Source organism: Bubalus kerabau, chromosome 10 (genome assembly GCF_029407905.1).
Source record: "Bubalus kerabau isolate K-KA32 ecotype Philippines breed swamp buffalo chromosome 10, PCC_UOA_SB_1v2, whole genome shotgun sequence".
In the NCBI taxonomy this organism is placed as follows: domain Eukaryota; kingdom Metazoa; phylum Chordata; class Mammalia; order Artiodactyla; family Bovidae; genus Bubalus; species Bubalus kerabau.
The window spans coordinates 83,686,376-83,711,995 of record NC_073633.1 but is presented as its reverse complement, the minus strand read 5'-3'; the positions used below and the strand labels follow the sequence as shown (position 1 = coordinate 83,711,995).

The 25,620-nt window shown below is 37.5% G+C and overlaps 1 protein-coding gene and 1 pseudogene across 8 annotated transcripts in view; both read right to left on the bottom strand.

Annotated features, from left to right (window-relative positions):
• GPHN (gephyrin) overlaps positions 1–25,620 on the bottom strand; it is a 526,998-nt gene that overhangs the window by 314,218 nt on the left and 187,160 nt on the right. For all 8 annotated transcript variants that reach the window (XM_055538377.1, XM_055538378.1, XM_055538379.1 and 5 more), the window contains exon 3: positions 19,290–19,347. In XM_055538377.1, coding sequence (XP_055394352.1) covers positions 19,290–19,347 — 58 coding nt within the window. The remainder of the gene's footprint in view (positions 1–19,289; positions 19,348–25,620) is intronic.
• On the bottom strand, positions 23,534–25,381 carry LOC129621689 (60S ribosomal protein L23a-like; annotated as a pseudogene).

The following is a 25,620-nucleotide window of genomic DNA, read 5'->3' as shown; positions in this document are numbered from 1 at the left end:
GGAGCCTCCAGGTGTGTGCGCCCAGGAGCTCTGAGGTCTGTGAAGCCTCCTGGTGTGTGCGCCCAGCAGTTCTGAGGTCTGCGGAGCCTCCAGGTGTGTGCGCCCAGCAGTTCTGAGGTCTGCAGAGCCTCCAGGTGTGTGCGCCCAGGAGCTCTGAGGTCTGTGGAGCCTCCAGGTGTGTGCGCCCAGGAGCTCTGAGGTCTGTGGTGCTCCTGCTGTGTGCGTGCAGGAGCTCTGAGGTCTGTGGAGCCTCCAGGTGTGTGTGCCCAGGAGCTCTGAGGTCTGTGGAGCCTCCAGGTGTGTGCGCCCAGGAGCTCTGAGGTCTGTGGAGCCTCCAGGTGTGTGCGCCCAGGAGCTCTGAGGTCTGTGGTGCTCCTGCTGTGTGCGCCCAGGAGCTCTGAGGTCTGTGGTGCTCCTGCTGTGTGTGTGCAGGAGCTGTGAGGTCTGTGGTGCTCCTGCTGTGTGTGCACAGGAGCTGTGAGGTCTGTGGTGCTCCTGCTGTGTGCGCCCAGGAGCTCTGAGATCTGTGGTGCTCCTGCTGTGTGCGTGCAGGAGCTGTGAGGTCTGTGGTGCTCCTGCTGTGTGTGCACAGGAGCTCTGAGATCTGTGGTGCTCCTGCTGTGTGCGTGCAGGAGCTGTGAGGTCTGTGGTGCTCCTGCTGTGTGCGTGCAGGAGCTGTGAGGTCTGTGGTGCTCCTGCTGTGTGCGTGCAGGAGCTGTGAGGTCTGTGGTGCTCCTGCTGTGTGCGCCCAGGAGCTCTGAGGTGGCTGAGCCCACCCCACCACATGACAGCTCTGCTGCTGGACCAGCGCTCCATCCCTGTGCACATGCTAACAACAGGCCCTGAGCTTGGCCTGGCCTGTGCCTAAGCCCTCCAGGGTTGAGTCAAGTCCAGACCATGCCCCTAGACTGAGTCCTCTCCCAGGGCTCTTCCCTCTGAGATTTAGCCCCTAGCCTCTGTGCATACTACGACCCCAGCCTGGTGCAGGTTTTGGGCTTAGAAGTGCACCAAGATGGCAGCTGTCAGAGCAGACTTCTCACTACCATGATTGGCAGCAAACCAGCAGCAGCACACTCTTTGCAAGCAGAGTCATGACCCCTTCAGCCCCTCTATGTATCCTGGCAGTCCTCCCAGCAGGCAGTGGGGCCCCCCAGGGCAAGGAACTGCCCATGAGGGCCTTCATTCCATCACAGATCCCTTCCAGGGTGGATGATCCTGTCCTGATGCCTTATTTAACTCATCCTATATCTTCCCTGGTAGCTCAAATGGTAAAGCGTCTGCCTACAATGCGGGAGACCTGGGTTTGATCTCTGGGTTGGGAAGATCCTCTGGGGAAGGAAATCGCAACCCACTCCAGTACTCTTGCCTGGAAAATCCATTGGATGGAGGAGCGTGGTAGGCCACAGTCCATGGGGTCACAAAGAGTCAGACATGACTGAGCGACTTCGCTTTCACTTTTCACTCATTTATGTGCTTATGTTTGTTGAAGCCTTCATTTCTTCTGCCAGTCTCTACTTGGTGTTCTATGAGAATTGTTCCACATGTAGATGGGAGTTTTGCTGTGTTTGTGGGTGAAGTTGAGCTCCATGTTCTCCAACTCAACGATATTGATCCTCTCCAATTAGTTTCTGTTTGTTTCATAGTGTTTCTGTGGAACAGTGGGAGCTTGAAGATATAAAACTAGCTATTCTGCTATCTGCTTTGAATTCTAAATAGATATGCTATATTATATAAGAAATTTGCCAGGGTAAAACAGTGAGCTATCTTTAGAGAGGTCTCCACCTAACAACCAAAGATGACTTTACAGAGTAAGAATTACAAATATTTTCCAGTTTTCCTTTTCCTCTACATTTCCACAGTATAATTTCATTAATAAACAGTACCAAAACTTTTCAAACACAAACAACTAGGCAAATGATATTGGTTTGTAACAGAATCCAACATGCTGTCAATTTTAATTTGTTCAGCCACTCAGTTGTGTCTGACTCTTTGAGACCCCATGGACTGCAGCATGCCAGGCTTCCCATCCATCACGGACTCCCAGAGCTTGCTCAAACTCATGTCCATCTAGGCGGTTATGCCATCCAACCATCTCATCCTCTGTTGTCCCCTTCTCCTCCCGCCTTCAATCTTTCCCAGCATCAGGGTCTTTTCAAATGAGTCAGTTCTTCGCATCAGGAGGCCAAAGTATTGAGTTTCAGATTCAACATCAGTCCTTCCAATGAATATTCAGGACTTATTTCTTTTTTTTTTTTAATTTTATTTTATTTTTAAACTTTACATAATTGTATTAGTTTTGCCAAATATCAAAATGAATCCGCCACAGGTATACATGTGTTCCCCATCCTGAACCCTCCTCCCTCCTCCCTCCCCATTCCATCCCTCTGGGTCGTCCCAGTGCACCAGCCCCAAGCATCCAGTATCGTGCATCGAACCTGGACTGGCAACTCGTTTCATACATGATATTTTACATGTTTCAATGCCATTCTCCCAAATCTTCCCATCCTCTCCCTCTCTCACAGAGTCCATAAGACTGTTCTATACATCAGTGTCTCTTTTGCTGTCTCGTACACAGGGTTATTGTTACCATCTTTCTAAATTCCATATATATGTGTTAGTATACTGTATTGGTGTTTTTCTTTCTGGCTTAAAAACTGACAAACAACTAATCTCGAGAATATACAAGCAACTCCTACAGCTCAACTCCAGAAAAATAAATGACCCAATCAAAAAATGGGCCAAAGGACTTATTTCTTTTAGGACTGACTGGTTAGATCTTCTTGCAGTCCAAGAAACTCTCAAGAGTCTTCTCCAATACCCTGATTCAAAAGCATCAATCCTTTGGCGCTCAGCTTTCTTTATAGTCCAACTCTCACATCCATACATGAATACTGGAAAAACCATAGCTTTGATTAGACAGACCTATGTTGGCAAAATAATATCTCTGCTTTTTAATATGCTGTCTAGGTTGGTCATAGCTTTTCTTCCAAGAAGCAAGCATCTTTTAATTTCATAGCTAAAGTTACCATCTGCAGTGAATTGGGAGCCCAAGAAAATAAAAGTCTTTCACTGTTTTCAATGTTTCCCCATGTATTTGCCATGAAGTGATGGGACCAGATGCCATGATCTTAGTTTTCTGAATGTTGAGTTTTAAGCCAGCTTTTTTCACTCTCCTCTTTCACTTTCATCAAGAGACTCTTTAGTTCTTCTTCACTTTCTGCCTTAAGGGTGGTGTCATCTGCATATCTGAGGTTATTGATATTTCTCCGGGCAATCTTCATTCCAGCTTATGCTTCATCCAGCCCAGTGTTTTGCATGATGTACTCTGCATAGAAGTTAAAGAAGGAGGGTGACAACATACAGCATTGACCTCCTCCTTTCCCGATTTGGAACCAGTCTGTTGCTTCATGTCCAGTCTAACTGTTACTTCCTGACCTGCATACAGATTTCTCAGGAGGCGGTAAGGTCATCTGGTATTCCCATCTTTTGAAGAATTTTCCAGTTTGTTGTGATCCACACAGTCAAAGGCTGTGGCATAGTCAATAAAGCAGAAGTAGATGTTTTTTCTGGAACTCTCTTGCTTTTTTGATGATACAACAGATGTAGGCAAGTTGATCTCTAATTCCTCTGCTTTTTCTAAATACAGCTCGAACATCTGGAATTTCATGGTTCAGGTACTGTTGAAGCCTGGTTTGGAGAATTTTGAGCATTACTTTGCTAGCATGTGAGATGAGTGCAATTGTGTGGTAGTTTGAGCATTCTTTGGCATTGCCTTTCTTTGGGACTGGAATAAAAACTGACCTTTTCCAGTCCTGTGGCCAACGCTGAGTTTTCCAAATTTGTTGACATAATGAGTGCAGCACATTCACAGCACATCTTCTAGGATTTGAAATAGCTCAACTGGAACTCCATCAACTCCACTAGTTTTGTTCATAGTGATACTTCCTAAGACTGACTTAACTTTGCATTCCAGGATATCTGGCTCTAGGTGAGTGATCACACCATCGTGATTATCTGGGTCGTGAAGATCTTTTTTGTACAGTTCTGTGTATTCTTGCCACCTCTTCTTAATATCTTCTGCTTCTGTTAGGTCCCTGCCATTTCTGTCCTTTATTGAGCCCATCTTTGCATGAAATGTTCCCTTGGTATTTCTAATTTTCCTAAAGAGATCTTTAGTCTTTCCCATTCTATTGTTTTCCTCTATTTCTTTGCACTGATCACTGAGGAAGGCTTTCTTATCTATCCTTGCTATTCTTTGGAACTCTGCATTCACATGGGTGTATCTTTCCTTTTCTCGTTTGCCTTTCACGTCTCTTCAAAGCTATTTTTAAGGCCTCCTCAGACAACCATTTTGCCTTTTTGCATTTCTTTTTCTTGGGAATGGTCTTGATCACTGCCTCATGCACAAGGTCAGGAACCTCAGTCCATAGTTCTTCAGGCACTCTGTCTATCAGATCTAATCCCTTGAATCTATTTCTCACTTTCACAGTATAATTGTAAATGATTTGATTTGGGTCATACCTGAATGGTCTAGTGGTTTTCCCTATTTTCTTCAATTTAAGTCTGAATTTGGCAATAATGAGTTCATGATCTGAGCCACAGTCAGCTCCCAGTCTTGTTTTGCTTTTGACTGTATACAGCCTCTTCATCTTTGGCTGCAAAGAATATAATCAGTCTCGGTACTGACCATCTGGTGATGTCCATGCGTAGAGTCTTCTCTTGTGTTGTTGGAAGAAGGTGCTTGCTATAACCAGTGTGTTCTCTTGGCAAAACTGTTAGCTTTTGACCTGCTTCTTTTTGTACTTCACGGCCAAATTTATTGAATTTGATATTTAATAACTCTATATATTTATTACATAATCTTATTGTCATCAATCCTAAATTAGCTCATTTGGGACCTTGAATTAAAGATCAAAAGATACTCTTGGAATACTTTTTAGCTATTGTATTTTATACTTACAAAATTTTCATTGGGTTCTTTCTAATAGTCTCTATTTTACTGCTAAGATTTCATATCTCTTTACTAATTACAAGCATGTTTTCTTTTACTCATTGAGCCTAGTTATAGTAGCTGATTTAGCCTCCTTTGTCTGTTAATTCCAACAGCTGGGTCATCTTGGGTTAATATCAGTTGATTGTCTTTTGCTTGAAAATGGGTCATATTTTCTTTTTTATATGTTAAATAATTTTGAATTGCATCCTGGACATGGTGAATATTTTGAAGAGATATTAGTTTTTTTTATATTACTCCAAAGAATAGTGATTCATTTCTATTTCCCTAAGCAGATAACTTGGGTAGACATAACTGAAAACTCTGTCTCCTCTGTAGTGATGGCAATCCAAAATTGAATTCACTTCCTATAGCCTTAGCTATGCTGCTTGTAGTTTGCTCAGTACATTCATGGTGCAGAGGTCAGCCAGAGATCTAGGGAGCTCATTTACAGAATGTAAGGCTCTTCTCTTTGGCTTTATCTTTTCCAGGATTTCCCTGCTCACTTTTATTTTCCTAATTCATTTCCATTATTGTTTATTACAGGATATTGAATATAGCTCCCTGAGTATACAGTAGGACCCTGTTGTTTATTTTACACATAGTAGTTTGTATCTGGTAATTCCAAACTCCTCATTTACCCCTCCACCACCCTCTTTCCTCTTTAGTAATCGTAAGTTTGTTTTCAATATCGGTGAGTCTGTCTCCATTTTATAAATAAGTGCATTTGTGTCATGTTCTAGATTCCACATATAAGTGCTATCATATGGTATTTGTCTTTCTCTTTCTGACTGCCTTTATTTAGTATGATAATCTCTAGGTCTACCCATGGAATGCTACAGATGGCATTATTTCATTCTTTTTATGGTTGAATAGTACTCCATTTTATGTACGTATATGTATGTATGCATGTATCAGGCTTCCCTGTGGCTCAGTGGTAAAGAACCTTCCTGCAAAACAGGAGATGCAGGAGATGTAGGGTTCAGTCCCTGAGTTGGGAAGATGTCCTGGAGGAGGGCATGGCAACCCACTCTAGCATTCTTGCCAGAAAAATTCCATGGACAGAGGAGGTTCATGGGCTCCAGCCCATAGGGGTCACAAAGAGTCAGACACAACTAAGCGACTGTGCATACACACACACACACACACACACACACACACACACACACGTCATACCTTCTTTACCCATTCATCTGTCCACGGACATTTAGGTTGTTTCCATTACTGGCTTTTGTGAATAGTGCTGCTATGAACATAAGGGTGTATGCATCTTTTTGAATTATAGTTTTCTCTGGATATATACCCAGGAGTGGGATTGCGGGATTATATGGCAACTCTATTTTTAGTTTCTTGAGGAACTACCACGCTGTTTTCCATAGTGGCTGCAACAATTTACATTCCCAGGAACATTATAGAAGGGTTCCCCTTTCTCCACATCCTCTCCAGGATTTGTTCTTTGCAGACTTTTAATGATGGCCATTCTGATGAATGTGCCGTAGTATCCCCTCACATTAAAGCAGCTGTGGTTGCCCAAACTGTTTTTCTAGCAAGAAAGCCTGCAGATTTCAGCTGCCAAGTAGGCCAAACTGGGGACTATTCTGGGCCTAAGCATTACAAAATGGAATACTCAACTAGGGCTTTCTTCCAAATGTGAGAATCTACTTGCTTTTGGCCACTCTCCAGTGCATTCAAGTAGTTATTTATTTATTTAATGGTCCAGCATTTATAATTGTTTTTTGTGAAAATAAATAGGGTCTTCTAATAGGAGCTATTATGGTATAGTGGAATAGAGCTTCCTCTCAAATTTAAGTTTAAACAGCTATTATTTTATTTATCAGTAAAATTAGTACCTTCTGCTTTATTGACTATGCCAAAGCCTTTGACTGTGTGGATCACAATAAACTGTGGAAAATTCTGAAAGAGATGGGAATACCAGAACACCTGATCTGCCTCTTGAGAAATTTGTATGCAGGTCAGGAAGCAACAGTTAGAACTGGACATGGAACAACAGACTGGTTCCAAATAGGAAAAGGAGTTCATCAAGGCTGTATATTCTCACCCTGTTTATTTAACTTATATGCAGAGTACATCATGAGAAACGCTGGACTGGAAGAAACACAAGCTGGAATCAAGATTGCCGGGAGAAATATCAATAACCTCAGATATGCAGATGACACCACCCTTATGGCAGAAAGTGAAGAGGAACTAAAAAGCCTCTTGATGAAAGTGAAAGTGGAGAGTGAAAAAGTTGGCTTAAAGCTCAACATTCAGAAAACGAAAATCATGGCATCTGGTCCCACCACTTCATGGGAAATAGATGGGGAAACAGTGGAAACAGTGTCAGACTTTATTTTTCTGGGCTCCAAAATCACTACAGATGGTGACTGCAGCCATGAAATTAAAAGATACTTACTCCTTGGAAGGAAAGTTATGACCAACCTAGACAGCATAATCAAAAGCAGAGACATTACTTTGACAACAAAGGTTCGTCTAGTCAAGGCTATGGGTTTTCCTTTGGTCATGTATGGATGTGAGAGTTGGACTGTGAAGAAGGCTGAGCACCGAAGAATTGATGCTTTTGAACTGTGGTGTTGGAGAAGACTCTTGAGAGTCCCTTGGACTGCAAGGAGATCCAACCAGTCCATTCTGAAGGAGATCAGCCCTGGGATCTCTTTGGAAGGAATGATGCTAAAGCTGAAACTCCAGTACTTTGGCCACCTCATGCGAAGAGTTGACTCATTGGAAAAGACTCTGATGCTGGGACGGATTGGGGGCAGGAGGAGAAGGGGACGACAGAGGATGAGATGGCTGGATGGCATCACTGACTTGATTGACGTGAGTCTGAGTGAACTCTGGGAGTTGGTGATGGATAGGGAGGCCTGGCGTGCTGTGATTCATGGGGTTGCAAAGAGTCGGACACAACTGAGTGACTGATCTGATCTGATCTGAGAGTCTGGCATTTAAAGCCATTCTACTCCCTGTTGTGGAATAGGCAATATGCAAAAAAAAAAAAAGGCTATGTGAGAGAAGTTTTACTTGTATCATCTGCTATACAATTACAAACTAGGTTCTGGAAATGACAGTTGGTGAAAAAAGTAACTTTTGCATTTTAACCTGTTCCTATTTTTGTACCACTTTTAATCTGGGGACCCTAAATGAGAATATTCTTAGTGATTTTTATGATTCTAAAAATACATACTTATTAAAAATAAAGAGAGAGAGACAAAAATAATTCAATCAAAATAAAAAAGTATAAAGGATTGAAAATCACCATTTTACCAGAGATAACCCATTTACAAGTTGTTAAGCATCCTTCTCTACAAATCTCCATACATGAAACCCACAGATACTTGTGCTATTTACTTGTTTTTTCAGTTTGACAATATATCATTAATAAGGTCACCATCAGTAATAAGTTCTACATAAAATAGCCTAAATATTTTAATTTTAAAACCCTATGGATAAATATTTATGCTGCTTTTAGTTTTTCATGTCTCTTAACAACACTATTTATGAATTTTCTAACTGAAAGTTATTGGGTTAGAAGAAAAGGTAATAGAAAGGGAACATACTTTCAGGCAAGACAGACCTGGGTGCCTGTTTCAGTTTTTGTCAACCTATTGGCTTTGAGTCCACAGGCAAGTTACTGAAACTCTTTGAAAGCTGGACCACTGTCAAGGGGAGTAAAGTAAATGAGAACATGAAAAACATCTTTTATAAATCTGGGTTTTATTTTATTCTAGCCTGACTATAGCCAGGGTAGGTAAATAATTGGACATTGATAACATATATTATATAATTTATTTAATTCTATTTAAAAGTCTCCTTAACAAAAGTGATCTCAAAACAATTTTATTCACTAATATTTAGCCATATTGGAATATATAACGTTTGATTTTCAATGACTTTAATAGTAATAACCATTATTGTGGTTTAGTTTTCAATGAGGATATCAGTGGTAAAAAATATTTTAAAGATGTTACAATATAATTTACATGTCTATTAGTAAAGAATAGCAGAGGAAATTCATTTTAGTAAGGTTAAATAAAGTATAGTATTTGGGTGGAATTTTTGCCAAATGTCTGTGTAAAGATATTATGTAATAATTAGTAAGAAAAACAATAGAACATTGATCTATCTACAGGCTGCAAAAAATAGCAGAAAGAGAGGTAGGCTTAAACCATCTTTTCAAAGAGAGCCAAGAACTGTTCCTTTTACTGGAGCAGATTGTTCTGATCTTGAGAGGAAAATTACCTACTCCACACTGCACAATGGTAAGGCTAGGTCTGTTTTTTCTTAAGGGACTAAATGATCAGAAATATGGTAGAGAGAAAACCTGCAGCAATTTGATATCTCTGATATTTTAAAATGTGTTTTTTCCCATCATTTCTCTGGGATGCCCTTATCCTGAAGAGAAGGTAACAGGAAAAAGCTTCTCAGTTAGAAACTGAGATGGAGAGACAGAAATCATCAACAGTGAACAAACCAGACAAAAACACTAAACTGATCGGGTTGGGAAATGAATAAATTTTCAGTTTTGGGTTCTTTACCCATATGCCTTAAAAATCCTCAACATTCTTTATTCCTCCTAAATATAATTTTTTTCCCATTTAATTCCTTAGCTCAGGGATTGGCATTATTTTCTATGAAGTTGCCGAAGCTTAAAACCTGAATCGATCTATTTGTACTCCTCACTTCTCAAGTCTACATGGATCATATCACATAGGTGTCATTTACTATGTGTTTACCATGTACCAGGCACTGCATACTTTATAAATATTTTATCCTCACAATAACAACAGCAGGTTTTTTAATCCAACAAAGGTAGGTTTGTTTTATCCGTATTTTAAGGAAAGCACAGAATGGTTAAGATATGGTTACAATCCAATTAAGACAGAGTCTGTTTTATTAAACACTGTGGTGTACCTCCCACGCTTTCCATGACTCTTGCAAAAACATGAGCCTTCCCTTTATCACCATTCATCAAGACTGGTACAGAGCATCCAAAGTGTTCTGCCTCTGTGCCTCCTTCCAGTTCATTTTGGTAAGGATGGTAAACTCTCCGAAATATACCTGAAAATGTCTTTGTTTCAGAATCTTTGAAAGTTTCTCTCCCTAAGACATACAAATAATTTACAATGTGACTACAACTGAACATTCCAGAGTTATCTCCTAAACTTATTTTTAATAATCCCTTGACTTCAAACACACTTGCTTTTTTCAAAAACACTGTTTATTCAGTAGTGTCTTTGCTAACATTGTGTTTGTTTTTGCTATAGAAGCCCTTCTCATCCTATTCGACCTGAAGAAATTCTTTATCCTCTAAGCCAGAATTAGTCACTGTTTCTTCTGTGCTCTAAAGAATTTTTAATATATATTTAATAGAAAAACTACATTTTATAATGAATAAGACTGTCCCTTGTACCAGACATTAAATGTCTTCAGGATCATTCATTTAATCCACAAATATTTACTCATTAATTATAACTGACTTACATTAAAGTAATACCTGTTCATCAGAGACACTTTTAAGAGAGTAAAAAGGGAAGCAACAGAGTATGAGAATAAATGTGCAATACACATATCAAACAAAGGACTCATACAGAATATACAAGGAATGCCTACTAATAAATAAGAAAACACATTTACCCTAAGTTTTAAAACATGAAACACATGAACAGTCACTTCACAAAAGAGGATATCAAATGGCCAATAAATATATGAAAATATGCTCAACAACATTAGTAATCAGAGTAATACATATATTTAAATAATTTTTAGTCAATCTCTGAAATGGTTAAAATGAAAAGATTGACAATACTAAATGTTAGTGAGAATATGAAGTTAACTGGAGTTCTCCAGTAGTCTCCTACATTGCAGGGGGATTTTTTTTTTAATGCCTGTGACCCCAGGGAAGCCCCCTAAAATGCTGAAGAGAATATAAATTCATCATGTATTTGGGAAAATGGCAGAATTGAGTAAAAACAATCATTTATATACCCTATGATCTAGTACCTCTAGATCATATCTAGCTTGTCTATTAAGTGTATATCTAATGAGATTATGTGTACCTATATACATCAAAAGACATATTCAAGATTGTTTATTACAGCATTATTTATAACAGCTGCTACTTGGAAATTACCCAAATACCCTTCATCGTAAGAATGGATAACTAAATTACACATTCAATATAACAAAAACGCAAAAATTAACCATTGCTATACAGATAAAAATAATTCACGGTGATAGAAATCAGGCAGTAATTACATTTGAGAAGAGGTAAGGTGTAATGATTGGAAGTGAGTATAGGGAGATTTCTGTGATGTTATGATATTCTCTTTATCTGTGGTGGTTATTCAGATGTGTTATCTGTGATAATTAAACAAGCTTTACATTTATGATTTTATGTCTTTTGTGTACAACTCATATAAAATATTATACATCATTAAAAGGTGTACTTTAGGAAAAAGAACCCAAACAAAAGCTATGAAACTGGATGAGATAACCAAGTTTAAATACAGAAGAAACAAATGTCAAATAAATTATTATTAAATAAATGAATGGGTAAATCAGAGATTTAATGAAATTTAAGAACAGCAATCCAAATAAGAAAAGGGGTATCAGAAAGTAACACATATTGAAGTAAACATTTCCTAAGTCAGTTTGATATATTCACGTAAGTAGATCAGATAAATATTGTGTTGTATCTACACTACTACTAATGCTCATTATCATAAAAGAATCTGGACTCTGGGTCTGAATCTAACTTCCGCACTATTTGCTATGTGACTTTGGACACTCTTAATGCTTTTGCCTCATCTTTCTCACTTATGAATAGGAACAAGAAGAATACCCACTTTATATGTTTGTTATGAGGATTAAAATCAGTTAGTTGTTTTAAAGTAACTGCCACAGTGTTTGAGACATTGATCGTTAAACAAACAAACCAGTTCGGTTCAGTTCAGTCGCTCAGTCACAACTGACTCTTGCGACCCCATGGACAGCAGGCACGCTATGCCTCCATGTCCATCACCAACTTCTGGAGTTTACTCAAACTCATATCTATCGAGTTGCTGATGCAATCTAACTATCTCATCCTCTGGTGTCCCCTTCTCCTCCTACCTTCAATCTTTCCCAGCATCAGGGTCTTTTCTAAGGAGTCGCACCAGGTGGCCAGCCTATTGGAGCTTCAGCATCAGTCCTTCCAATGAATATTCAGGACTTATTTCCTTTAGGATTGACTGGTATGATCTCTTTGCAGTCCAAGGGTCTCTCAGAGTCTTCTCCAACACCACAGTTCCAAAGTATAATTCTTCAGAGCTCAGCAATTTTTATGGACCAACTCTCATATCCATACATGACTACTGGAAAAACCATAGCCTTGACGAGACAGACCTTTGTTGGAAAAGTTATGTCTCTGGTTTTTAATATGCTGTCTCGGTTGGTCATAACTTTTCTTTCAAGGATCAAGCGTCTTTTAATTTCATGGCTGCAGTCACCATCTGCAGTGATTTTGGAGCCCAAGAAAATAAAGTCTCTCACTGTTTCCCCATCTATTTGCCATGAAATGATGGGACCAGATGCCATGATCTTAGTTTTCTGAATGTTGAGTTTTAAGCTAACTTTTTCACTCTCCTCTTTCACTTCCATCAAGAGGCTCTTTAGTTCTTCACTTTCTGCCATAAGGGTGGTGTCATCTGCATATCTGAGGTTATTGAGATTTCTCCCAGCAATCTTGATTCCAGCTTGTGTTTCATCCAGCCCAGCGTTTCTCATGATGTGCTCTGCATATAAGTTAAATAAGCAGGGTGACAATATAGAGCCTTGACATACTCCTTTTCCGATTTGGAACCTGTCTGTTGTTCCATGTCCAGTTCGAACTGTTGCTTCCTGACCTGCATACAGATTTCTTAGGAGGCAGGTAAGGTGGTCTAGTATTCCCATCTCTTTCAGTATTTTCCACAGTTTGTTGTGATGCATATAGTCAAAGAATTTGGCACAGTCAATAAAGCAAAAGTAGATGCTTTTCTGGAACTCTCTTGCTTTTTCAATGATACAATGGATGTTGGCAATTTGATCTCTAATTCCTCTGCCTTTTCTAAATCTGGCTTGAAAACATCTGGAAGTTCATGGTTCATGTACTGTTGAAGCCTGACTTGGAGAATTTTGAGCATTAGTTTCCTAATGTGTGCTGCTGCTAAGTCGCTTCAGTTGTATCCGACTCTGTGCGACCCCCAAGACGGCTGCCCACCAGGGTCCCCCATCCCTGGGATTCTCCAGGCAAGAACACTGGAGTGGGTTGCCATTTTCTTCTCCAATGCATGAAAGTGAAAAGTGAAAGTGGAGTCACTCAGTCGTGTCCGACTCCTAGCAACCCCATGGACTGCAGCCTAACAGGGTCCTCCATCCATGGGATTTTCCAGGCAAGAGTACACTGCCTTCTCCTAATATGAGATGAGTGCAATTGTGCCATAGTTTGAACATTCTTTGGCATTGCCTTTCTTTGGGATTGGAATGAAAACTGACCTTTTCCAGTTCTGTGGCCAATGCTGAGTTTTCCAAATTTGTTGACATAATGAGTGCAGCATTTTCACAGTATCATCTTCTAGGATTTGAAATAGCTCAACTGGAATTCCATCACCTCCACTAGCTTTGTTCGTGGTGATGCTTCCTAAGGCCCACTTGACTTTGCATTCCAGGATATCTGGCTCTAGGTGAGTGATTATACCATCGTTATTATCTGGGTCATGAATCTTTTTTGTGCAGTTCTTCTGTGTATTCTTGCCACCTCTTCTTAATATCTTCTGCTTCTGTTAGATCCATACCATTTCTGTCCTTTATTGTGCTCATCTTTGCATGAAATGTTCCCTTGGTATCTCTAATTTTCTTGAAGAGATCTCTAGTCTTTCCCATTCTATTGTTTTCCTCTATTTCTTTGCATTGATCACTGAGGAAGGCTTTCTTATCTCTCCTTTCTGTTCTTTGGAACTCTGCATTCAAATGGGTATATCTTTTCTTTTCTCATTTGCCTTTCACTTCTTTTTTTTTTCACAGCTATTTGTAAGGCTTCCTCAGACAACCATTTTGCCTTTCTTTTTCTTGGGATGGTTTTGATCCCTGCCTCCTGTACAATGTCAGGAACATCCATCCATTGTTCTTCAGGCACTCAGTCTGTCAAATCTAATCCCTTGAATGTATTTGTCACTTCCACTGTATGATTGTAAGGGATTTGCTTTAGGTCATACCTGAACGGTCTAGTGGCTTTCCCTACTTTCTTCAATTTAAGTCTGAATTTGGTAATAAGGAATTCATAATCTGAGCCACCATCAGCTCCAGGTCTTGTTTTTGCTGACTGTATAGAGCGTCTCCATCTTTGGCTGCAAAGAATATAATGAATTTGATTTCAGTATTGACCATCTGGTGATGTCCATGTGTAGAGTCTTCTCTTGCGTTGTTGGAAGAGGGTGTTTGCTATGACCAGTGCATTCTTTTGGAAGAACTCTATTAGCCTTTGCCCTGCTTCATTCCGTATTCCAAGGCCAATTTTCCCTGTTACCTCAGGTATTTCTTGACTTCCTACTTTTGCATTCCAGTCCCCTATAATGAAAAGGACATCTTTTTTGGGTGTTAGTTCTAGTAGGTCTTGTAGGTCTTCATAAAGTCGTTCAACTTCAGCTTCTTCAGCATTACTGGTTGGGGCACAGACTTGGATTACTGTGATACTGAATGGTTTGCCTTGGAAATGAACAAACAGATTATACTGTCATTTGAGATTGCATCCAAGTACTGCATTTTGGACTCTTTTGTTGACTATGATGGCTACTCCATTTCTTCTAAGGGATTCTTGCCCACAGTGGTAGATATAATGGCAAAATGATTTGATTTTGTGAGTTCATATTACTAAAGTTCATTTAAATCAGTAAACTGAAAAACTATTAGATACAATAACAGTGTTTCATAAAAAGTAGTGAAAGGATTCATTCAGCAAACAAACAGATTTTCTATAACCTAGCAATAATCATTTAAAAATACAATGTAAGAATTCTGCTTTTGGGTAGAGTGCAATAGATCACGGCAGGTCAATACTTAACACCATAATGAGTAGAATCAATCAAATAGTTACCAAAATCCTACTTTTATAGACAGCAAGGAGCTTCAGACCAATAAACTAGACAAAATAAAATTATATGAGGAAAGTTTTCTAAGTTAAAATATAATCTCTGGCTTTTCCACCCACCCATCTCCACTGCGGGTATTTGCTGATTTTGGTCATAGGGCTGACCATCAGCGTTTCCAGGCAGAGAACTTTTGTTGGGATTTAAAGAAACCAGAAAGCTATTAGACATTTAGAAATTGGAAACCTGAATAGACTTAAACAAATGGCTGTTTTTTCCCTGGGAGCAATTGTGGATTGCAGTGCTGTACACAAGTCTGTAAGGCTAGACAAAAAACTATTGAAAGGCAGAGTACAATCTTTTGCATTCTTCAAAGATCTGCTAGGGAAGTAAGCCTGACCAAAGAACAATGAAACTTCCCACTTCAAGATATTTGCCAGTGTTTGAGGCTTATATTGGTTAGGCTGGAGGCAAGAGAGTCAGGTTAGAATGTAAGACTATTAAAGCTAAGGCTCCTACAGCGACAGGAAGGAATGGATGAAAACCCACCATATTCCCCATCCAGCTCTAACCCAGCGAATTTTCTGACTGAATTGGAGTGATCACTTCCTCATATTTTCTGCCTGTTGGCAGAACTGAAGACATTATGATGGATGATAAATCATCTATAACCAATATGGTTCTTTAACAGACAAAAATAGATTCACTGGGAAAATATTATAAAAGTTTAGTGATTCCGTTTGCAAATACAAATAAATTTATACACATAAATTACAAATGGATTAAAGTTAATATTTAAATATCTCTATTTTAAATAAATTTACCCAAGTGGCAATATAAATTGGCACAACTACTTTAGAAAACAGTCTGTGAGTTTATCCAGAAAATATATATTACTGAAACTCAGGAATTTCATTCCTCACTGTATACTTCAGTGAAACTCTTACATATATTTTTATAAGACTATTCTAGCATCAGTTTTCTTAATAGCTCCAAGTGGAAATAAGTTGAATGTCCATCAACAGAAGGAGTTCTCAATAATTTGTGGCACAATGTACTGTTTTACAGCAAAAAATAAAACAAAACAGTCCCCCTAAAACCTTAGCTATAGACAACAACAGGATGAATCTCACAGCATTGAAAAAGCAAGGCACAACAGATTGTATTCAATTCATATAAAGTTCAAAGAGAAACAAAAATAAATTATAATATTTATGGATGTATACATGTATAGTAAAACTAAATAAAAGCAAGGAACTGATAATGATAAAAATTCAGAATATTGGGTGGAAGAGATAGTTGTGATTGGGCCAAGAATGTGTTTGCTCTTTATCCCTTAAGGCTTTTGCCAAGCATCTATTCACTCTGAGGTCATTTACTATAATTAATAAATGTATGCTTAATTCAAACTATATATGAACTAAATAATGATTTCTAGTACTAGAAACATTGTAAAAGACTACAACATCTGACAAAAATTGAATTATGCTTCATCAACCAATCATATCCTTTTCAGAGTAAATATACAGATGGTGGCTCAGATGGTAAAGAATCTGCCTGCAATGTGGGGGACGCAATTTCGAACCCTGGGTTGGGAAGATCTAGGATGGGAAGATCCCTTGGAGAAGGCAATGGGTAATTAGTCCAGTATTCTTGCCTAAAAAATTCCAAGGACAGAGGAGCCTGGTGAGCCACAGTCCATGGCCTTGCAAAGAGCTGGACACAACTAAGGAAGTTAACATTTCACTTTCATACAGATGCATATTGATTTATACATGGTATACTATGGAAAGTGTAGTTCAAATTTGAACATAATTGTACTATTTAGATAGTTTTAAATTACTCATATATTAGCCAAGTAAAATAAACACTACAACCAGATGTTTCACATTACCTCTAAACAAAACAAAAGGAAAATACTAATGCTGCCAAAGAATGCTGACAAGATATTTTATGACAATTTTTCTTCCAACACTTTTGAAAGGAAGAATCAGTTTCACAGTTTTTTATGCCTCAGGCCTCAAATTCTCTGAAGTTGTTTTAGCTGTAATAACAGGAACTGATGGGAAAAAAAAATCACTTATTATATGTCATCCATGAATCATGCTTTTTTTCCCCAAGGAATCTCTTGAGGAATAACTGTCATAATTCTAGAATTTAAAAAAATCATAATAAAAAACTACTCTTTTAGAGAAAAAGTCACTACTAAAAATAGGCAACATTTCTGCTTATTAATTAAACTAATAAAAGAGTATATTTATCCTCTGTTTCTAGGATGGACCTTCCCCAAAGCAACAATTTTGGTCCACTACTAAGATTTCATATAACTCTTTTAGGTAATTCCATTTAGTAGCATGGCTCAACTAACTTTTGCATAATGACAAAATCTCAGTATCAACTGAAAGATGGTATTATCTTTCTTTTGAGTTACAGGCTGATTAACATAAGGTCACTTAAGAGGAACCTCAAATTCAGTAAGTCCAAAACTTACCCCACTTGCTCTCAAACATTCCTTTTTCCTCTCCTCTTTAGATTAACAGCAACACAATCTACTTAGATTCCCAAGCCAGAAACCTGAGTCAATCTTTCCACTTTCCCTTAGATATTCAATAAATCACCAAGTACGGTTGATTCTATTTTCTTAAATAATATTTCTTGAATATGAGTTGTTTTTCTTCAACCTAATGGCCATGCCTTAGTTCAAGTCTCAATCACTGCCTATAATCCTGCAATCTGGTTTCCTTCCTTATAAATGGAACCTCTTCTTCTCCACTGAAATAAGATCTCTCATTTATCAAAATAAAGTCATCACCCCGATTATGCCACTTTCTTTCTTAAAATCACATAATGGCACTTGATAGTTTTCAGTTTCTTAACCTAGCATAAAGGTTCATTGCCAGTCCTACATCTCAACAGTCTTTATTTTATACCCTATGATCTGGTGTCATATTATCTCCTATTTATGATTTCACAAATGCCTCTGCTTCTATATAGAATTTCAATTTGCTCAGTATACCTCTTGGAAAGATTTTGCTGATTATCTTTTTTGAATAAGTGTCCTACCTATATATTCCATAGAATATTTTCTTCACCTTTATCATTTAACACATATTGCAATTATAAGAGCACCTTTAAGCATCACAAAAAATTAATTTCAAGAAGCTCAGTTTTATTAATTCCTATTTTATCTTCTGAAAAATGAGGGATCTGGATTAGACTTAAGGTTCTTCCCAGCTAAACTATTTTATGAATTTATATCAAGTTGGAAAGAGTCTCTTGACATGCCTGACTTTTCTCCCCAACTTTCTGCTAGAATGTAACCATGGTATTAATTCCTGATGTTGCCCATACAAAACACCTGAGATACTGAAAGTAACAGAATATAACATAAAGATTAATGAATTTAACTTATTTAAAAATAATGTAACCAATTAAAGAACTATTTACTAACAGCTTGAATTTATTGAAATTGATTTAGAAAAGTGTGATCAAATCAAAGTTAACAATTTGTTAAGATCTTTACATGTCATTGTTAACAGTGTAACTCAGTCTTGTTTATCCTTGACTACTACTATCCAGTTGTTAAATTTTATTCATGGAAAAGATAGTAAGTTCAGTTCTCATTAGATTTTAAACTGCTTTTAGAGAAGGGCCACACGTTATGCAAGAATACTAATAATCCACAGAATTTAGTAAGATGTAAAGACAGAAAAATGTGACTATGCTGTAATATTCAAAAGAGTAAGGTCAATTTTTCAGTTATTGTACTGTTAATTTTAAATTTAAATTGGCCTACTGTGTTATCAAAGGAGCCAGAAAAATTTATTAGAAGACTAATATTATTTACAACTGGTGAGAGACTGTAAGAAAAAGAAATTAAAATGATAAAGAAATACTTTATGCACAATAATGCTTATATACAGTGCTTTCTTAAGTAAATTTTCAATGAGTTTTACAAGAAAGGGTTCCTTTTTTGATTTTCCTACCATGTATTGATGATGGTAGATGAAATCTGATGATGATTATCTGATATGCATATTTTAATTCAAACAGAATAACTGGGAGTTAAATGATATCTCAACACAAGTAAAGATTCAATAGTATAAAGAAAAGACAATTTGTTGCCCACCTTCCCTCCAAGATACTAAGTTTTTGTAGAGGTGAAAAATGCCATACTATACCTTGATTTCTTCTATTTCATCTGGTACTATCTTGTATGCTGATATAGTCCCACCCAACCTGAAATTAGGAGAAAAAAATATTCTCAAAACCAGCAACAGTGTATTAAAAAATATGGACTATTTTTGCCATTAGCAGCCGAGTGCCACCAGTACTTGCCCATTACCCACCCCAATAACTATGGAGGAGAACAACCATTTTGTGCTCAGGTTTTCCATATAGTAGTTTAAAAAGACAGATAATAAATGACTACTGAAGGAGGAAACATAAGTTAGATTTTTAACAATAATTAAGCTTCTCTTATTGATGGTTTTTATGATGCTCAAACTGCCACTTTGATTAATAGATTCTGTCACAACTAAGATGTATCAAGAACAGTATCTGACATTTCTGTTTTCATGGCATCATGAAACACAGCTAGGTTTAAAATACTTATACCATCAGTATTCTACAGCACTGCACTCAGGTAGACTGATTACAAATTTCATGTTATTTTCCTTACAACATTCTGCTTTCCTGACTCAAGGAAGGACAATGCTAGAAGTAACAGTAGAGAAATTTACTCTAGTCAATATGTGAAAGTATTACATTGGCAGTAACAGTGGTAGTCATAGCAATACTACTACAGTTGGTAGTATACTGAGTATTTACTATATGCCAAACACTCAATTGTCAGGTTTTACGTGTTTTTTTTTCTCATTTAACTCTAATAAATTATAATAAGGATTATGAAAAAATGAGACAAGCAATTTTTGAAAGTCTCACAGCTAGAAATGGCAGACTGGGCTTAAGATAAGCAGTCCTATCTTCCAAAAATTGATAAGCAGATTCTTAAATTCATATGGCAATTTAAGGGACACAGAATAATCAATCTTGAAAACATGAAAGTTGGAGGATTTATATTTTCTGATATCAAGTTACTAAAGAGCTACAATAATCAAGACAATGTGGAGCTGGCATAAGAATAGACATACAAAGCAACAGAGTACAACTGAAAGTCTGGAAACAAATATCACATTTACGATCAACTAGCTTTTGTTTTCCTTTTATTTTATTGTAACTTACTTTTTGCTCATTAAATAAATTTTATTTTATTGTAAATATTGCAATTTGACATTTTAACCATTTTTAAGTGTACAATTAAATGATAAATGATGGGCAACCATTAGTACTACCTATTTCTAAAACTTACCCATTACATAAACAGAAACTCTATTAAAAAAAAAAAACAACAGAAACTCTATAATCATTAAGGAATAACTTCTCATTTTCCCCTACCCCCATTTCCTGGTAACTACTAACCAACTTTGTCTTTATGAATTTGACTACTCTAGGAAACTCACAAAGAGAAATCATACAATACTTGTCCTTTTGTGTCTGGAATATGTTACTCTGCCTAGTTTTCAAGCTTCATCCACACTGTAGCATAGAACTTCATTCCTTTTTTATGACCGTATAATTTCCACTGTATGTATATACCATATTTATTTATCCATTCACCTGTTAATGGAAACTTAGATTGCTTAAATTTTTTGGCTACTGTAAACAATACTGCAATAAACATTAGCACACAATATCCGAATCTCTCTCTCCAGTTCTTTTGGTTATTTACCTAGGAGGTGGAACTGCTCAATCATATAGTAATTTCAAGTTTAGCATTTGAAAGACCACCAAACAGTTTTCTGAAGTGGCTGTACAGATTTTATTCATACATTACCACCAAGAATGCATGAGGGTTCCAATTTATCCACATCTTCATCAATATTTGTTATTCTATTTTTTTAATGGCTACCCTAATGGGTATAAGGGAGAAGGCAATGGCAATCCACTCCAGTACTCTTGCCTGGAAAATCCCATGGACGGAGGAGCCTGGTAGGCTGCAGTCCATGGGGTCGCACAGAGTCGGACACGACTGAAGCGACTTAGCAGCAGCAGCAGCAATGGGTATAAGGGCTTCCCTGGTGGCTCAGAGGTTAAAGCATCTGGCTGCAATGTGGGAGATCTGGGTTTGATCCCTGGGTTGGGAAGATATCCTGGAGAAGGAAATAGCAACCCACTCCAGTATTCTTGCCTGGAGAATCCCATGGACGGAGGAGCCTGGTGGGCTACAGTCCACGGGGGGTCGCAAAGAGTCGGAAACGACTGAGCCGACTTCACTTTCACTTTCAATGGGTATAAAGTATCTTTGCGTATTCTTATTGGACACTTGTGTCTCTTATCTAAAGAAATAACAATTCAAGTGCTCTGACAATTTTTTAATTGGGTTTTCTTTTTGCTGGTGAGCTGTAGGAGGTTTTTTTTTTAATGTATTCTGCATATTAAACCCGTATCTAAGATATTATTTCCAGATATTTTCTCTCATTCTGTAGGTTGTCTTTTATTTTCTTGATAATAGACTTTGATGCACAAAAACTTTTAATTTTAGTGAAGTCCTGTTTATGTACTTTTTTCTTTTATTGCTCACCTTACTGGTGTAATGCATAAGAATCAATTGCCAAATCCAATGTCTTGAAGGTTTATTACTACATTTTCTTGAAAGTGTTTTATTATTTTAGTGCTTCTATTTAGGGTACTGATCCATTTTGAGTTAATGTTTGTATATGGCACGAGATACCATTTTAAGTTAATTCTTTTCCATGTGGAAATCCAATCATTTAGCACCATTTCTTTCCCAAAGCTGTTCTCATAGCTTTGACTCAGCACCCTTGTCTAAAGTCAGTTTTCCATGGATACAGGTTTATTTCTGGATCCTTAATTTTATACTATTGGTCTATAGGTCTGTCTTTATTTTTAGATGCTATTTTAAATGGAGCAGCTTTAAATTTGTTCTTCAGATTGTTCACTGCTGATGTGTAGAAGCAAATGGTTTTCCTGTGTTGATCTTATACTCTGCAACTTTGATGAACTTGATTATTGATTCTAGTAACTTTCTTTTGGATTCTCCAGGATTTTCTATACACAGGATCATGTTATCTATGAATAAAGATAGATTTACTTCTCACTCAACTGTCTGGATACCTTTTATGTTCTGCCTTTGTCTAAATACTCTGGTTAGAACTTCCAATGTAATGTTCAGTATCAGTGGTGAAGCTTTCTATTTTTCACAATTGAATATGATGTCAGTTGTGGGATTTTCACAAATGCTTTTTATCAAGTTAAGTAGGTCCCCTTCTATTTCTAGTTTTCTGAGTGTTTTTACCATGAAGAGATGCTGGATTTTTGTTAAATGTTTTCTCTGTGTCAAATGAGATGATCATCTGGTTTTTTGCCTTTCAGTCTTTCTATTAATGTGGTATATTACAGTAATTAATTTTCTTATGTTGAACTACCCTTGAATCCTGGGGGTAATCTGACTTGGTCACCATGTATAATCCTTTTAATACGTTGTTGGATTCAGTGCCTTAATATTTCCTTGAGTCATCAAAAAAAAAGGATTATACATGGTGACCAAATCAGATTAACCCAGGAATTCAAGGGTAGTACAATATAAGAAAACATCGAACTTTCTTTGGGATTGGAATGAAAACTGACCTTTCCCTGTCTGTGGCCATCGCTGAGTTTTTCAAATTTGCTGGCATATTGAGTGCAACACTTTAACAGCATCATCTTTTAGGATTTGAAATAGCTCAGCTGGAATTCTAACACCTCCACTAGTTTTGTTTGTAGTAATGCTTCCTAAGGTCCACTTGACTTCACACTCAAAGACGTCTGGCTCGAGATGAGTGACCACAGCACTGTGGTTATCTAAATTAAAATTCATTAGAAATAGAAATATTTAAAGGTAATTAAAAAGTTCCTCAAAAATAGTTTGATTTTTCTCCCCAAGTCATATCTTCCTCTTCTACAGTTTTCCCCAATTTTTGTTATGATAAATGTTAATTGACCCAGTAGTACATGTCAGAAGTATAAAAATCTTTTAAATGTCTATCTTTCTCAACCCCTACATAACATTCCCTGGTGGCTCAGATGGTAAAGCGTCTGCCTACAATGAGGGAGACCTGGTTCAATCCCTGGGTTGGGAAGATCTCATGGAGAAGGAAATGGCAACCCACTCCAATATTCTTGCCTGGAAAATCCCATGGAGAGAGGATCCTGGCAGGCTACAGTCCATGGGGTCACAAAGAGTTGGACACAACTGAGTGACTTCACTTTCACATAATTTAATGACAGTCATATTTTTATTTGCCATAATTTATCTGGAAAATATTCATTCCTCAATTTTTACTTTATTACTTTAAGATTTTATTATTTCTTTTTTTTTTTTTACATAGTGAAAACTTTTATATTTGGAATTAGCCAGCTGGACTCAGTTTAGATGATGCCAATTTTGCTGGCAACATCCAAAGCATCATAGTCGGGAGCCAGTCGAACATATGCCTTCTTCTCTCCATCAGGCCTGATCAGAGTATTGACCTTAGCCACGTCAATGTCATAGAGCTTCTTCACAGCCTGTTTAATTTGGTGCTTGTTGGCCTCGACATCCACAATGAATACCAGTGTGTTATTGTCTTCTATTTTCTTCATGGCTGACTCGGTGGTGAGGGGGAATTTGATGATGGCATAGTGGTCAAGTTTGTTTCTCCTAGGGGCGCTCTTCCGAGGATATTTGGGCTGCCTCCTGAGCTGCAGTGTTTTGGGCCGCCGGAAGGTGGGCGATGTCCGGATCTTCTTTTTTTTGTGGCTGTGGAACCTTTCAACACTGCTTTCTTGGCCTTCAAAGCCTTTGCTTTGGCTTCAGCTTTAGGAGGAGCAGGGGCTTCCTTCTTTGCCTTTGGCGCCATCTTCAGATTTTATTATTTCTAACCATGGTTTTAGGAGTATCCTCATCATAGCTGTACAAAGCTTATCTTTCCACGATGTAATTTTTGCCATGTCACATCCTAATTAATAAATGGGCAATACCTTAAGAAGTGTGACAAAAATTCCTTTTATAAACTTGACTCCTTAAGTCTATTTCTTGTTTCATTTCCTGTCACCCCTTCATAATACCTGTTTGTTACAGCCATGCCCAACTGTCAATAGTTTCATAAATGCATTATGCAACCCTTTGCTTTATGTCTCTCAATTACCTGTATCTTGAATATTCTTCTCCATCCCCAAAACTTCAAATCACCATTCAGGAATCAAATACCACTTTCAGAACACTTATACAAACTCTGGAAGCAGAAATAGGCCCCTTCTCTACTATGACTAGTGCCTTACTCATAGCATTATAGCTTTTGTTCTATTATTGTAATTATCTGCTTAGAGATCTATATTCTCCACTAGATAATGAAGGTATAGATTATATTTAAATTACTTTCTATATTTGGCAAATAGTGAGTACTTATAGTTTGAAAAATCAGCATACATTTGGTGAATGAATGAATTAGTTCAGGGGAATCAGACATATGACATTTCACCAAGATCCTCAGCAAAAATCTTTTTTCAAAGCAGTATCTCCAGACTTCTGGATCAACATGGTGAAGTAGGAAGATGTGGAAATCAACATCCTGCATGAACACATCAAAAATACATCTATATTACTCTAGGAGGTGGGTTAAAACAGATCTTGGTTTATGGAAGAGTGTGTTCTGCCTATGTTTTCCTCTAGGAGTTTTATAGTATCCAGCCTAATATTTAGGTCTTTAATCTATTGTGAGTTTATTTTTGTGTGTGGTGTTAGGGAGTTTTCTAATTTCATTCTTTTATATGAAGCTGTCCAGTTTTTCAAGTATTACTTATTAAAGAGGCTGTCTTTTCTCCACTGTACATTCTTTGCTTCTTTTGTGATAAATTAATAGATCATAAGTGTGGGGGGTTATTTCTGGGCTTGCTATCCTGTTCCATTGATCTATAAGTTAGTTTTTATGCCAAAACCATATGGTTTTGATTACTGTAGTTTTGTAGTGTAGACTGAAGTCAGGCATCTAATTCTTTCCACTCTATTTTGCTTTGGCTATTCAGAGTCTTTTGAGTTTCCATACAAATTGTAAAATATTTTTGTTCTAGATCTGTGAAAAATGCCACTGGTAATTTGATAGGGATTGCATTAAGCCTCTAGATTGCTTTGGGTAGTACAGTCATTTTCACAATATTGATTCTCCCAATTCAATAAAATGGTATATTTCTCCCATCTGTGCCATTTTGATCTTAAAGTTTTCATCAGTATCTTACAGCTTTCCGAGTAGAGGTCTTTTGTCTCCTTAGCTAGGTTTATTCCTAGGTATTTCATTCTTTTTCATGTGACGGTAAATGGTATTGTTTCCTTAATTTCTCTTTTACCTTCTTTACTGTTGATGAGAATGTAAACTGGCACAAACACTATGGAGAACAGTATGGAGGTTCCTTAAA